General features: G+C 42.9%; 1 protein-coding gene across 3 annotated transcripts in view; it reads left to right on the top strand.

The window, feature by feature from the left end:
- The window catches only part of ITSN1 (intersectin 1), a 249,840-nt gene extending 233,887 nt beyond the window's left edge, over positions 1-15,953 (top strand). For all 3 annotated transcript variants that reach the window (XM_077479948.1, XM_077479947.1, XM_077479949.1), the window contains 2 exons: positions 5,787-5,960; positions 9,379-15,953. In XM_077479948.1, the coding sequence (XP_077336074.1) occupies positions 5,787-5,960; positions 9,379-9,527 (323 nt within the window). In that variant the 3' untranslated portion in view covers positions 9,528-15,953. The remainder of the gene's footprint in view (positions 1-5,786; positions 5,961-9,378) is intronic.
- The last annotated feature ends 329 nt before the right edge of the window (positions 15,954-16,282 follow it).

Genomic DNA, 16,282 nt, shown 5'->3' with positions numbered 1-16,282 from the left:
TGCTAGCTTGGCTAAATTGCTAGCACTTCAACTGCTGCCTTTTCAGTTGGTAGACTCGGCCCCCTTCCGTGAGTTTGTACAATGTACGGTTCCTCAGTGGCAGGTCCCCAAACGCCACTTTTTCTCACGGAAGGCGATTCCGGCTCTCTACCGGCATGTGGAAGGCAATGTCCTTGCCTCGCTGGACAGGGCGGTCAGCGGTAAGGTGCATATTACCGCTGACTCATGGTCCAGCAGGCATGGACAGGGACGTTACTTGTCTTTCACAGCCCATTGGGTCACTCTTCTGGCAGCTGGGAAGGATGCAGGACAAGGTGCAGTAGTGTTGGAGGTTGTTCCGCCACCACGCCTCCAAAATGCTACTATTGGTTGTGACACACCTCTCTCCTCCACCCCCTCCTCTTCTTCCTCCTCCATGGCCTCTTCCAGTGCTCTGTCCTCAGAACCAGCGGTGCTTCGTAGGCGTTCCAGGGGCTACGCAAGTACGCAGGCAAAACAATGCCATGCCGTGCTTGCGCTGGTTTGTTTGGGGGACAGGAGCCACACTGGGGCGGATGTTTTGTCAGCTCTGCAGGGGCAGGCCGAGAGGTGGTTGACGCCACGCCAGCTTAAGCCAGGAATGGTGGTTTGTGACAATGGCACCAACCTCCTCTCCGCCCTCCGACAGGGACAACTGACCCATGTGCCCTGTGTAGCTCACGTCCTTAACCTGGTGGTGCAGCGGTTCTTGGGCAGGTACCCCGGCTTACAGGATGTCCTGAAGCAGGCCAGGAAAGTCTGTGTGCATTTCCGCCGATCATTTAATGCCTGTGCTCGGCTGGCTGAGCTCCAAAAGGAGTTGAACCTGCCCAAGAACCGCCTTATATGTGACATGCCCACCAGGTGGAACTCAACGTTGGCCATGCTGCAGCGGCTGCACACGCAGCAGAGGGCCATCAATGAGTACCTGTGCGACTACGGCACCAGGACAGGGTCAGGGGAGCTCGGTTTTTTCTCACCACGCCAGTGAGGCATGATCAGGGATGCATGCACTGTCCTGTCACCGTTTGAGAAGGCCACAAGGATGGTGAGCAGTGACAGTGCATGCATCAGTGACACTGTACCTCTTGTCCACCTCTTGGAGCATACGCTGCGTGGAATAATGGACAGGGCACTTGAGGCAGAACAGAGGCAGGAAGAGGAGGACTTCCTTGCCTCTCAAGGCCCCCTTTATCCAGACAGTGTTCCTGCTGTGCCACCCATCACACAGGAAGAGGATGAGGAGGAGGAAGAGGAGGAGGAGGATGATTGTGTCAGCATGGAGGTGGAGGCTGGCACTCAGCATCAGCAGCAGCAGCAGTCTTGTAGGGATGATTTACAGTCCCAAGAAACACGTGGACTTGTACGTGGCTGGGAGGAGGTAGCTGCGGATCATGTTGTCCTTAGTGACCCAGAGGACTCCGGACCGAATGCCTCAGCTAACCTACGCTGCATGGCCTCCCTGATCCTGCAAAGCCTGCGGAAGGATCCTCGTATTCTTCGGATCAAGGAGAGGGACCATTACTGGCTGGCCACTCTCCTTGATCCACGGTACAAGGGTAAGGTTGCCGACCTTATCTTGCCATCGCAGAGGGAGCAGAGGATGAGACATCTCCGGGAGGCCTTGCAGAAAGGTCTGTGCAACGCGTTCGCAGAGACTGGGAAGTTACAAACTCCTGGTCCTGGACAACGTGTTGCTGAGGCATCGGTCAGAAGGAGCGGTGGTGACTGATGCTTTCAGACAATTTTTTAGTCCGCAGCCCCAAGGTATGATCGGTTCCAGCACCCATCGCCAGCGTCTGATTTACATGGTGCAGGAATACCTAGGGGCAAGGTCAGACTTGGACACCTTTCCCACCGAAAATCCTCTTGCTTACTGGGTCTTGAGGATGGATCACTGGCCAGAGCTTGCACAGTATGCAATTGAGCTACTGGCCTGTCCTGCATCCAGCATTCTTTCGGAACGCACCTTCAATGCTGCTGGTGGCTTTGTTACCGATCACAGGGTGCGCCTGTCCACCGAATCAGTTGATCGACTGACCTTCATCAAGATGAATCAGTCTTGGATCACCCACAGCTACCAAGCACCTGAAGCTGATGTAACAGAATAATTTTTTTTTAAATATCACATCCCTTCAAGACTGCCTATGCTGATGCTGAGTGACTGTCTTGTTATGTTGATTGTCTATCCTCTTCCTCCTCCGCTGATATGTTGGAAGAACATTTCTGGTTCTGGGTGATGCCTAAGGCCCAATTTTTCTGCCCCTGTTTAACAGGGGCGTTTAAGTACAATTTTTGATGCAATGCTTTGCAGCAGGGCTAATTCCTGCAATAAAACTAGAGTATATGGCAGAGGTTGCAGTGTGGTGGCACCAGTGCCTAAGGCCCATTTTTTCTGCCCCTGTTTAACAGGGGCATTTAAGTACAATTTTTGATGCAATGCTTTGCAGCAGGGCTAATTCCTGCAATAAAACAAGAGTATATGGCAGAGGTTGCAGTGTGGTGGCACCAGCACCAGTGCCTAAGGCCCAATTTTTCTGCCCCTGTTTAACAGGGGCGTTTAATTACAATTTTTGATGCAATGCTTTGCAGCAGGGCTAATTCCTGCAATAAAACTAGAGTATATGGAAGAGGTTGCAGTGTGGTGGCACCAGCACCAGTGCCTAAGGCCCAATTTTTCTGCCCCTGTTTAACAGGGGCGTTTAATTACAATTTTTGATGCAATGCTTTGCAGCAGGGCTAATTCCTGCAATAAAACTAGAGTATATGGGAGAGGTTGCAGTGTGGTGGCACCAGCAGCAGTGCCTAAGGCCAAATGTTTAACAGGGACATGTAATTACAATTCTTGATATAATATTTCACAGGAGGGCCCCTTCCTGTGCCCACCCAGAGTAACGGTGAGGACTTATAGTGTTGTGGCACCAGCACCACAACCACCAAAGGTCAATTTTTCTACCACTGTTCAACAATGGCATGTAATTACAATTCTTGATATAATCGTTCACAGCAGGGCGCTCCAGCGCCCACCAAGAGTCACTTTGAGGGCTTACAATGTTGTGGCAAAACCAACACCTTGTTCCGCCATTTCTGCAGAGCATATAGGGCAGGCCCCTACTTTCAAACATCCAATTTACAAACATCTCCTACTTGCAAACGGAAGGAGACAACAGCAAGTGAGATGAAAAAAGATGGACGACAAAACAAATTATACAGGGGTGATAACCCTTCCCTATGTTTTTCAAAAAGCTTAAAAATAGTTTTTTTGACTGGAGCTACACTTTAAAAATGTACCAGTTGAAAATTACAAACAGATTCAACTTAACACAACAAACCTACACAGTCCCTGTCTTGTTTGCACGCCTGTATACTGTTGTTCTGAGTATATAGGGCCTGGGGGCCACACGCATTTCCTTTTTTTAATATGGGTACAGGGTTCCCCTTAATATGCGTACAAGACCCAAATAGGCTGGTAATGGGCAGGGAGGGCTACCCATGCCATTTTTCTCAATGATTTTCAACCATATTGCAGGAACCAGATATAACATTAAAACCGCAAGCAGTTTTAAATGGTGTTATTTCCGTTTAATGTCATTTTGTGCAGGGACTGTTCTAAACACGGGAAACACTTGGCACTTTACAGGCATACTACAGACACCCCCCAGGCACCATATTTAAAGGAATATTTCACTTTTTTTTTTCACTTTAATCGTCATTAAAATCAGTGCTCCCGCCAAAACGGCCGTTTTTAAAAGTTTTTTTTGCAGTGACCCATGTCCCCTGGGGCAGGAGCCAGGTCCCCAAACCCTTTTTAGGACAGTATCTTGCATATTAGCCGTTAAAATTAGCACTTTTAATTTCGAACGTTCGAGTCCCATAGACTTCAATGGGGTTCTAAAGTTCGTTCGAATTTGGGGTCCGTTCGAAAGTTCTGGTGCGAACCGAACCGGGGGGTGTTCGGCTCATCCCTACTCAGTACGATCTCAATGGGCCATAAGGCTCCTAATCCATGCAAGTGATCATAAAACACTTTATTAAAGTCCAGGAACGATCTAAAATTCCACAAAGTATGACACCAAAGGTCACTGGGATATCCAATTGCACAGTTAATGAACGTAGATTAGATATAGTAGTTGTTTCTTTGAACTGCACACAGAAACTGTGATAAAAAAAATCTTTGGGACTTTTAAAGTTGTTTTCCACTTAGCAATATACGAGTATTTTTACTTTTATTTTTATTCCTATGTTGGATCATTTATAATAGGATTGTTAATTTTATGAGTCGTGAAAAAACTTTTTTGAATTATAGTATGTTAGCACTTTATAAGGTTCATAGCACTGAATTTCAAGTGAATGTTGTCTATTAGCACGTTCTATCAGACGCTTTGTTTATATATGAAATGTGATGGATTTTATATATGTTTATTTATGAATTTTATACACTGTATTAACTTGAATTAAGAATATTAGTAAATAAGTAAATAGTAATTTATTAGTAAATAATAGGAATAGCACGTTAGCTCTTTTTTTGTTTACAGAGATGTGATACGTTAACCAGGTTTATTAGTTTCATGTACTAATTAGGCTTTACATAGAGATATTGGTTGTTCGTAGCTCTGTTGTCTTAGGTTGGGTTAATCCCAATAGTGCAGCAGCAGTGTAATACTTTATATGAAGATCTTGGCATGGTTATATCTCATTGAAGAGTCTAATAGCCCTCCTAGTTGTTATCTTGTGACTACAGAACAATTGGTCTTTATATCAGGGGTGCTCAACCAGCAACCCGCAGGGTTGCATTGCAGTCCATGAGAGTTCAGCATGTGTCCCAGACATGTCTGGAGGGATTGCCACACATGCATAGAAGCCACAAAGCCAAGAAGTGGCTGGCAGAGACAAACTAGGCCCAGGTGTGTATAGAGGGATCCTGGGGATGCTGTTTTTTTGTAATCACATCGGCAGCAGTGAATACAAGGACTCCCAATAGCGCCAGGCAAGTAAATGCTGCACGGGGGGTGCTGGGGTGGGCTACACCTCCCCCGGGACCATTGCCCACTTCCTCCCCACACAGCATTGAGGTTGTGTGGGGGGCGCAACTGAAATATGTAGGGCGTAATTCACCCCAGCACCCCTCTAGATACAGCCATGCGGCTGTGTGCTGCCCTCTTTTACTTTTATAATAAAAAATATTAAAATAAAAAGAAATTTTTTTTTACTCGGGTTACATTATCTCTATCTCAGTGATTGTTAACTTGTGAACTTCCCGACCTTTTTCTGTTCATTGGCTATCCTTATTGTTAGTGTATTTTTATGTGTGGCCTAGGACAATTCCACTTCTTCCAATGTAGCTCAGGGAGGTCGCGTTGGACACCCCTGCTTTATATAGTCAAGAGTACAATAGAGAAATGGTTTCAGTAAATTAGCAAAACTCTGGTGCACAAAAAAAAAAATGTGTGTTGTCATCTCACAACAGCAATTAGGAGCCAAGTGCATTTCTGATAGACCAACTGGTATTTTTCAGTAATTGCAGATACTTAAAATGGATAGATTATGTTACTGTTAGAGCTATATAAATCCTGTATAATAATAAAAATAATAAATGCATGTGTACTGCAGAGATTAATTTGCCTTGACATATTCTCTTCAGCCACTTCCAAAATCTGATCTATCAGTGTTGGGCAGGGAAACTCTGTAAGAACATGAAAAATGTTCCTGTATGCAGTAAACTATAATTTGTATCTTATATTTATACTGGTGTGTATTATTCTGTTCAGGTAAGAGTAATCCATACTGTGAGATTACGATGGGCTCCCAGTGCCACATCACCAAGACCATCCAGGACACTTTGAACCCCAAGTGGAATTCCAACTGCCAGTTCTTCATTAAGGACCTGGAGCAGGATGTTCTCTGTATCACCGTCTTTGAAAGGGATCAGTTTTCACCAGACGGTCAGTACTGACAGTAGTGTGCTGACACTATATAGTATATTAGAATATATTCCTATTGAGATGTATCACATTATACTGTAATAAATGGCTGAGCACAAATGTACATTCTGCTTGTAGGGTTCATAGATCCATCAAAGATGTTTGGGTGACAGACGAAAAACGAGCTCTGAACTGCCACACTCTTCAGAAAACCACTCTCTTTTATTGAAAAACATCACAGCTCAACAAACACAGTGAACAAGGAAAAAGTGCTGACGTTTCGCACTAGTTGTAGTGCTTAATCATAGCAAATCAGAGCTATGATGAAGCACTACAGCTAGTGCGAAACATCAGCAATTTTTCCTTGTTCGCTGTGTTTGTTGAGCTGTGATGTGATTTTCCAATAAAAGAAAGTGGTTTTCTGAAGAGTGCGGCAGTCCAGAGCTTGTTTTTCGTCTGTTGCTAGTGGTAATAGCCAGCACCTGTGGCTTCCCAGCCGAAGAGACAGTTTACAGCCTGCATGTGTGCTCCTGGAGCGGTGAGATCCCTTCTCCTTCATATTACAAAGATGTTTGGATGGGGAGGGGTCATTTCAGGTCCTGTTCAAGTAGGATTGAGCACAGCCAGATGCTCACTTCACTTTAGAGGACCAACTATACCCAAACATACAATCAGACTTTCACATTCAGACACAATCATTCAGCAATAGTACTGGTATGTTGTAAAAGTGGTATGCAAACATTTCTCATTTTGCACAACAGATACTTCATTAACCTGTGCAAGGGAACAAATTAAGGAAAAAATATACCAATCTAGATATGTGATAGCACGCACTGACTGCTTAGATTCAACCCACATTGCTCCCTAAGGCCCCGTTCACACTTGTTCGGCTTGTCCTGTGACTTGGGACTGCAAAGTCACATGAATAGTTGTACCCCATGATTTCCAATGAGTACAGTTCTTAATTGTGCGACTTCAAGTCGTACCGACTTCAAAGTAGTCCCTGTACTACTTTGGTCTGACTTTGATGCGAGTTGAGGTCCATAGACCTCAAGTTTACAGAGGAGTACCCTGAAATCGCAGGAAAATCGCATGACTTTCAAGTCTCAGTAGTGTGAAAGGGGCCTTAATTGCAACATCCCTTCAGGACTCCTGTCAAGGAATAAAATTAAGGTTACCTATAATCAAAATAGATGACATCTATCACATGCAGAATAGAAAGCAGTCTCAACATATAAAGTAGTATATGGTATAAGCATAACTTAAAGTGATCCAATGAGGCTGATTTACTAAAACTGGAGAGTGCAAAATCTTGTGTGGCTCTTCATAGAATCCAATCAGTTTTCAGGTTTTAGCCCTGGTTCACACCGGTGCATCTTTGATATAATTATTGAGAAGATCGAAAACAAAACGTCACACAATTGTACAAAATAATAAAAAAATTAAAATAAACAATAACGCATACCGTCTTGCATGCCTAGTATGATTATTATTATATTACGATTATTAACATAGAAATTGCAAGAAAGTCACATAATAAGCAAATGTCACATATTCCATAACAAGGTTTACAATAATCATAACCATAGAAAATCCTTTATCCCTTTCCAGGATAATACGTTTTCTTAACATAAAAGAATGCTACGTATATTATATTTTTGGCATGTGAGGAGAGTGTCAGGTCCCTGAAAATTCCAAAAAGGCAGTTTTTGGGGTGCTCAATGTGGAGGAAATAAAGGAGCCCGTTTCCACCCAGAATCCCTGAACTATCGGGCAAGACCAGAAACAGTGGAGTAAATCAACCTGACCACAACCTTTGAAGCATTCTCCTGATTGGCTTAAACCCATCTTATGTAGTCAAGCAGGGGTAAGATGGGAGTGGTGAAATATTTTAAGCTGTATAATTCTGCCCTTGGTGAGATGATAGAGTTTTTATAGGTGTCACTAAATTCTGTCCAATCTGCATCTGTAAATGGTATATCTAGGGCAGTGGTTCTCAACACCTGTCCTCAGGGCCCACTAACAGGCCAGGTTTGCAAGATAACTGAACTTCAACACAGGTGATATCATTTGCTGCTCAGTGATTGCAGTATTCTAGTCTGCATGTCTCCAAGGTAAAATCTGGCCTGTTAGTGGGTCTTGAGGACAGGAGTTGAGAACCACCGATCTAGGGAGACCCATTTAATGTGCGCACTACTAAATCTGGAATTGGTCTGTTCAAGGGTAGAGTAGTAGACGGAAACGAGCATTGTAGGATCTGGCCATCTTAACATCTTTTCTAAAGGAGGCACTTGTTTGGGGTTGTCCAAGGACCCAAATTGTGCATGTATGGCGAAGTTGATAATAGTAAATATATGGTTAGAGCGTAGGTTAAAGTCCAATCGTAACTGTTCGGAGGACTTACAGCCTTGTGTGGTATAGAGACAAGTATTTACCATCTCGAGAGACTAGAATTCGACCATCCACAGAGCTTGGTGTCCTTTAACCACATCCCAATGATTGGTACAAACAGAAAAACCCCCTTGACGGTACAGGACTTTAAAGGTGACATGGACACCAAAAGTATAAAAAGTATAAATTTTATTACAAAAGCTAAAAAATTACAATGGTAAAAATGTCTATGCAAAGACACATGAATAGTATACATATAGTACTATACGATATAAGCGGGTAAAGATTTTGTCTCTTGGTGGACCCAACTTTCTGGCTTGAATGCCTTTCTTCAGGGGTTTATACAGAGAAGACTGCAATTGTATATCAAATCTACCAAGAAAACATACAGTATTATAGGCAACATGAAAAATAGACCACGATTATCGACCTATCGATATGTTTACAAAATGTAAAACATCACATACCTATTGGCATCAAGTGACTTCATACATACAAATAGAAGCAAAAGACCCACAGGGGTCCAGTTAGGGGGTTTAACGCCTCAAGAGGATCATTTTGGGAATCAAGCAAAGACTACATTTACGGTTCAGTGCTCGGTGCCTATGCAACCATTCCACATGGTGTGAAAGAGTAGTCCTCGGCCGTATGTACTCCTCAACCAACCTGCTTTAGAGTTCAAACATTTTTTTTATATACTTGCTCCAGTGGATGGATGGGGTCGCAGAGCAGAAAAATGGATCTACGTGTAAGTTTTGAACAGGCAAAATACCCAGATACATTAAGTGGATTTAATTTCCTCTACACTAAGCTCTATCCATGAGGATTTACTAAAATCATAATATCTAGAGTAGACGCTAACAAAATGAATCCCTTCTACAGTAAATTGTTACGTGGTATCACTATTCGTGATGTGATCCCTACCGGAAGAATTATATCAAAATATGAACACTCCAAATACCATAGAGATTCCTAGATAGCATATATTTTTACGATATCCTGAAGATCAGAATAAAGTGACGATGGCCTTCTAATACCCTTCTCTTAGATTTCCTTGGACGGACAGAAATACGAGTATCGGACATTAAGAAAGACCAAGGCTCGAAGGGTCCAGTTACCAAGTGTCTGCTGCTGCACGAGGTCCCTACAGGCGAGATTGTCGTCCGGCTGGACTTGCAGCTGTTTGATGAACCATAGGAAGACTTGCACAAGCCGCGTCCTCCTTCCATCCCTCAGCGCCTCGACCGCAGGGCCCTTCATGATGGTACATCGCCAAACCCGGATCCGACATTGCCGCTTTACCGTCACAGATTTTTAATTGGGATTGCCATTTTCTAAGAAAATGTCTGTGTTTTATATGTGGGACTCCATTTTAGATATTAGCCGGTTGTATTTTTTCTTTTCTGGGTACAGATGACCTTTGCTGTGATAGGAACATTTAAAACATGTTCCGATTTCCTCTCCCATCACTAACTGTATATAAAGCAGACGGTACATTTAAGAGTTTGGAAAGGAATACTGCAGGGTTCAGGTCCAGCTACCCATGATTCCTTGCTGCTAGAGCATGATATGTCCTGTCAGGCTGGAGCTTTTAGTTCTATACCCACTGCAGAATCATGGGAAGTGTGGAAAATGGAGAATATTTGACCAAAATAATTGAGACCAAGTCATGCAATATTCTAATTGAGACCAAGTCATGCAATATTCATGGACTCTACACTAAGTTATTGTCTTATAACACTCCTCAGTATCAGTTGTTACATTTCATTATTGGGGTTTTGTTTTTTTTGGTTTTCTAATAGCAATATAAGAAGAGGTACAAAGTTTTATGCAAAAAAAAAAAAGTGTTTTTTTAAATTCAGTCCATAAGGAAATTTAGAAGCTACTATTGTACTGTGCTCATGTACATCTATGGAAGATCTCATAGGACCTTATATATAGATATGTTCTTAATAAGAACTAGAGTTACTTCTCTTCTAATACTCCTCCACCAATCAGCATCAGAGCTGCCTTAAAATTCTGAATCTGATTGGTGGTAAAGAAATAGCTCCACTTCCTAGTAAGCACACGTTCATCCATATAGTCCTGTATTTTTTACGTTTACTTGAAAGTTCCTTACAAGAGATTTTTGCCCTTGTTTTCTACCTATTACCTTTCAAAATTAGATTAAAAGAAATGCTGTAGTTTAAAAGGAAAATTCTATAAAATCAGTCTGAAAGATGACATACCACTCGGGTAATAGTGAATCCTTTCTTCACTCTGGCAGTATCTGCAACGTCCAACATGTATGTTGGCATTGGGAGCCTGATTCCTCCTCCCCCCCCCGCTTTGGTTCCCCCATCTGCCCTGCATGAACTACTGTATCCTGTAGTGATGTAAGGCTGACAGAACCATAGAGGGTGGCAGGTGATGCAGGCATGTAGCAGTGTAAGCCACTCAAAAATGTTCTGAAAGCTGTAGCCCAAAAAGTGAGGACTTAAATATTAAGTCTACTTTGCTACACTGCTTATTTTAGAAGTTTTTTTTCAAGCAACAGAGTTGCTTTAAAGTGTATCTAAACCAGGGGTCTCAAACTGGCGGCCCTCCAGCTGTTGTGAAACTACAAGTCCCATCATGCCTGTGGGAGTCATGCTTGTAATTGGCAGTCTTGCAATGCCTCATGGGACTTGTAGTTTCGCAACAGCTGGACGGCTGCCAGTTAGAGACCCCTAATAAACACAAAAATGTATTATATTGCCCTTTACCAGTCCTTAGATGTGGTGGCTGCATTATTTTCCTGCTTTTTTTTTCTTTCAAGCTACCACCATTAATTTTCATGTGGTGATCCTGCCAGCAACACACTTTCTATCCCCCTGGGGTTAGTTGAGCCCAGGTTCACACTGGTGTGGTGCAGGGAACCACATGTGATTTGGACAGAAATCGCAACGCATTCCTTTTTAAATCGCATTCAATTCTTTGCAGTGCGATTTGAGGCCATTCTTTTTGTATGGCTCAAATCGCACAGCACCCACACAAAAAAAGGTGCATGCAACTTTTTTTTGCCCCACTAGAATTGGATTGCATGGGTGTTTACACCTATGCAATCTGATTCTGCCACTCGCACTGCATTTTGTGAACCATTTTTGGGGTGTTGTTAACATTGACACCCACAGTGGTTCACATGAGCAGAGTACGATTGTGACGCAGTGCAGAAAACGCACAGGAATCACTGCACATCTTGCACTGCATCAGTGTGAACCATGGCGTACTCAAACTGTAGAGTGCAACATCTGGTGCAGCTCTGCATAGAAACAAATCAGTTTCTAACTTCAGCTTGTTCAGTTACGGTTTAACAAACAAAAACTGGAAGCAGATTGATTTCTATGCAGAGCTGCAACATAATTTGCACTCTCTAGTTTTAGTAAAGCAACCGCTTTGTGTCTACATGCATTCTTCCATTGTATCTATGGAGAGAGCCATTGTCATACAGGCTGGACTTCAAACATGTCTGCCTTTGTTCACTCCCCATTACATGGTAGTTTGATGGTAGTAGTAGTTTATGCAAGACAAATGTTGGTGCTTTCTTTTCTGCTCACTAGAAGTGTTGAGGGCACTGCAATTCTCGCATGATCAACAGGTATTTTCTGTACTTGCTGAAAATGTTCTTAGCCCGAAAAATGAAAACGAATGCAACCAAGATGGTTTAAGAAAGATTCTGAGTGGATGTTATGGGGGGGGGGGGGTTATTTAAACTGGAGCACACTGAATCTGGTGCAGCTGTGCATAGTAACCAATACGTTTCTAACTTCAGCTTGTTCCGTTAAAGAGGAAGTAAACCCTGATGGGTTTACTTCCTCTTTGATTCCCTGCAAAGGTAAAGCATAATGGACTACTATGCATCGCATAGTAGTCCATTATGTGTCGCTTACCTGACACAGGAGCCAGCAAAGTCACCGCTGTCCCCTGTAGTTCTGAGCGTCCATCTTCTTGGTGGGTCTCGCTGCTCCGGCGCTGTGATTCGCCGGAGCAGCAATGACGTCACTCCCGCGCATGCGCACGAGAGCCGCCACTCGTGGCATATCGCCACGATCTGCAGCTTACCCAGTGCACCTGCGCTCCGCTGTCTACGGCGAATGCACCGTAGACAGCGGTGGCTGTCTTCAGGTAAATATCTCCTAAACCGTATAGGTTTAGGAGATATTTCTTGGACCTACAGGTAAGCCTTAATCTAGGCTTACCTGTAGGTCAAAGTGGTTTGTAAGGGTTTACAACCACTTTAAGCTTTGACAAGAAAAACCTAGAAGCTGATTGGTTTCTATGCACAGCTCCAGCTGTGCACCAGTTTTAGTAAATACCTCCCATGTTTTATATGTACAGTTATCTATTTTATTGTTCGAAGCTTGGTGGCACAAGGGCAGTTTTTTTTCCCCAGCGTTTTCGGCTAGCGCCATACTGGAGCTTTGTATGCATGTAATCCTTCAGCTGATGGGCGGCTTCTCACAGAAATCTCTGGAGAGTCCCCACACTGACACAATGCAGATGCTCACTCTCTGTCAGGATTTTGTACAGTGCCAGGAACCCAGTCATGTTCTGGGTCTTTGAGAAGAATAGAAACAAGATGGTGCCAATCATCTAAAATGTTCAGGACACTAGCAAGGTCAGCCCCTAATTGGTTTCATGTTAAGAGTTTGGAGCTGAGCCCTGAACAATGATTTAAATTTGCAAGGTGAAATCCTTCATAGATGTACTTTCTTAGGGAATTTTAGGAATGCCGTGAGTTACTTGCACCAACCCCACTCATTCCATGGTAGCAATGTCCAAGGGAGCATCATTGATGGACTGTAGTTAGATGTTGCACACAATTGTCCTAGTTAAATATTATTTTGCTAAGTTTCGGGTCATTGGAATATGCCCTGGGAAACAGAAAGATGTGGGAGTGAGTCAGCCAGAACTGCCCCCTCATCCTCAGAGGTCCGAATACAGGTGAGTTGTGTATTTGCTCCAGTAGTCTCTTTTTCTTCCTATATGTAAAGACCATAAATACACAAACCGGTGCTACAACCTCCTAAAATACTATTGCGGCTGTATCACCGGTGCTCAGTCAGAGGCAGCTGACACCTCATCCACAACGGTTAATATAACAGAAAAAGCCAGCACCACAGTGAATGCTCTGCAATCATAGGCATTGTTCAGCGGGTAACCAATAACAGCCATAGGATGATAATGCTTTTCAGCCAAAATTGGTGTTATTCATGACTGATGAGTCAGGAATAAGACCATTTTTGGCTGAAATGTGTTGACATCCTACGGCTGTTTGTTATCTGCCAAATAAAGCCTATGACCGTAGAGCAGTCACTGTGGTTCCAGCTTTTTCTGTCGGATTGACCAATGTAAAGACCATACCCTCAGGTCTCAGATTCACAATCGTAGAGTTTACAGTAGCTGGGCCTATAAAGCCTTTCTAGCCGAGGAGCAACACTCCCAGCAGCCAAAATGCCTCCATGATAGGTCACATCATACTACTTATAAAACATAGGAGTTGATTTCCTGTTGCACATTGTGGTTCATCCAGACTTATGGATACAGGCCAAGGCCCATATCACCCAGATACATTTGGGTGAAAGAAAGCTTGTTGGTTCACCATTAAGCTTATACAGTAAAAATGGTTTTAGAAACAGTGAGGTAGAAAACTGAACAAATTACAATATCCTATAGCAACCAATTATAAATCATCTGAGTTGACCTCAGTAAGCTGAAATCTGGTTGCAATGGGTTACTGTAGTATGGACACCCTCACTACTTTCGTGCTGCCTTATTGAACAAATATGCCTGAATTATTGAGCTACAATGTTCTGTTTTTTTTTTCCCCATTGTCATATTATCATGTATTGATTCTGTTCATCAGTATGGCTATTGGCCTGTCATCAGCACAGTGATAAGGCTGCCATTTTGTGAGTGTCTTGATAGCGTTGCTAGTTCTTTGACAACACTTTCAGGTACAGGTAGTACCATGACACTGAAAATGTGCTGAGGTCCCTTCGGGAGACATTCCTGGGTGTGAATAGTTAATTGAAAGCAGCAAATTCAGATAAAGTTCTATGTCAGGGTTCTGCGGCAGAGGACCATGGGAGCCCCACGCTGTCTGCTCTTGTTCAAGAGCATTGACGGCACTTACCGTTGAGACTACTGAATACTGCCGTTAGAGTCTGATAATTAATTTATTGACATTGTATAAGGTACGTGTTTTTTAATATGGTACGTATGCCACTATGGCATTTCCTATAAATGCTTTTTAGCCTCTAGACAATATCATGTCTTTTTTTTTTTTATTATTATAGTCCAGAATGGACGCACATCATTGCACAAATTAACATTTCGCTAGAACTCGGTGACCTGCTTCTCTCTAGCTGTTTGTCAAGCTTCGAGTCACAGAGGCTGAAGTTTAACGTCACCAAAGGGAAAGGCCCCGGTTGCCAGTCTGTGATATAACTTTGGGGGGGGGGGACTACAGACCACTGTAATATAACTGTATTTTGGAATATTGTAGGGGTTTCAAAGTCTTCATCGTTTACATTTCATACTTAAATATTTCAGCTTTTATTTATTAGGGAAAGTGTTGAATTTTGCACTCACCATTTTCTGCCATACATTTGGTTACATTGAAGGGAATCCTTTCCAAAAGAAAAGCATGTATTTGTTTGCCACATTAAGGCTTATACCTTTAAAGTATTTGGTTTTTATGTAAAAGTTGCTGTCCTGCTTTCTTGGATAATTTTTACTGATGTGCAAATATTAAGTAGGCCACTGGCGGACATTTTGTTCAGGTTAGTTTGTATCAGGGTTCTGTAAAGCTGAATTCATCCCCCCAAAAAAAGTTTGTTTTAAGTGATTGCTCGCAAGTTAATTCACATGCTGAGCTTGAAGATCTCTCCGGGACTTGTATTGCAAGATACCCAGCAGATTTTGCAGTTCTGTCTACGTTCTGCACACATTACATGCCAGTGTCCCCTTCTATTCATAAAAAATAAGCAAGGAAAAGCAGCTGCAAACATGAGAACATTCGCCTGATTGACCCCATCAATGGTCAGATTGGGGAACGTTTGTGTGTATCTCTAGGGCACTACACAACTGCAGTAGACATTCCCTGCTGGCATTGCTTTGGTTGAAAAAGAGTTGATTGGCTGGGTTGGATTGATACATTCCCAATGAATTTTAAGAGAGAGGCCAAGGCCAGGGATCTCTAGTAAGCACTCCTCTTCTCTATCTAAGCATGCGTGTTCAGCCAATGTGGACATTGCCTTTTGGACTACAATCTCTTTTGAGAGAACAAGAGTCCATATTCTGAAGAGTGACCTGTTGGTTATTATGGCCTTGGGGGGAAAAGTGGAGACACAAACGAAAGCAGAAAACTCGCCCCTGGAATTTTATAAGACATAAGGGGAGCTGGGTTATATGGTGTTCTGTCTTTTAGAACCATTTTGACACTTTCAGTGTATTGTCCAGTTAGCTGAACTGCAACTTGTAGACTTCTTGTCTGTCCAACCAACATATCAAGACATTTTATCGCCTATTCTGTGTTGTATGATTTTCATGTTGTTTTGGTGGGGAATAAAGTTTATTAAATCTATTAGTGAAGTATTAAAATGTGTCCATGTTTCATTACTCCATATCACAGCCCATGGCCTATAGTGTGCTTACTCTGCTCATAACTGTTGACCTTTTACAGACACAGAAGCTTCACCCTCTTCACTGTAAACATCCACAACCATGGCCAAGGTTTGCGCATATAAGACTTTCGATCAGGCCTGTTCCCACTGAGCCAGCATCCCAGCTCAATAGAGAACAGTTCCCCTCAAGATCAGGATCATTATTGTCTACAATCATTTCAGAGGCCATTAAAGAACAACTTCACCCTGATCATCTAGGCTTGTGTGAAGGAACAACTACACAGGAAGTACTATCCTATGCTCAAA

The sequence above is a fragment of the Lithobates pipiens genome, unplaced genomic scaffold, assembly GCF_037356315.1.
Source record: "Lithobates pipiens isolate NorthernLeopardFrog02 unplaced genomic scaffold, aLitPip1_a1.2 Scaffold_16, whole genome shotgun sequence".
Classification (NCBI taxonomy): domain Eukaryota; kingdom Metazoa; phylum Chordata; class Amphibia; order Anura; family Ranidae; genus Lithobates; species Lithobates pipiens.
This window is presented reverse-complemented; position numbering and strand designations above follow the sequence as displayed.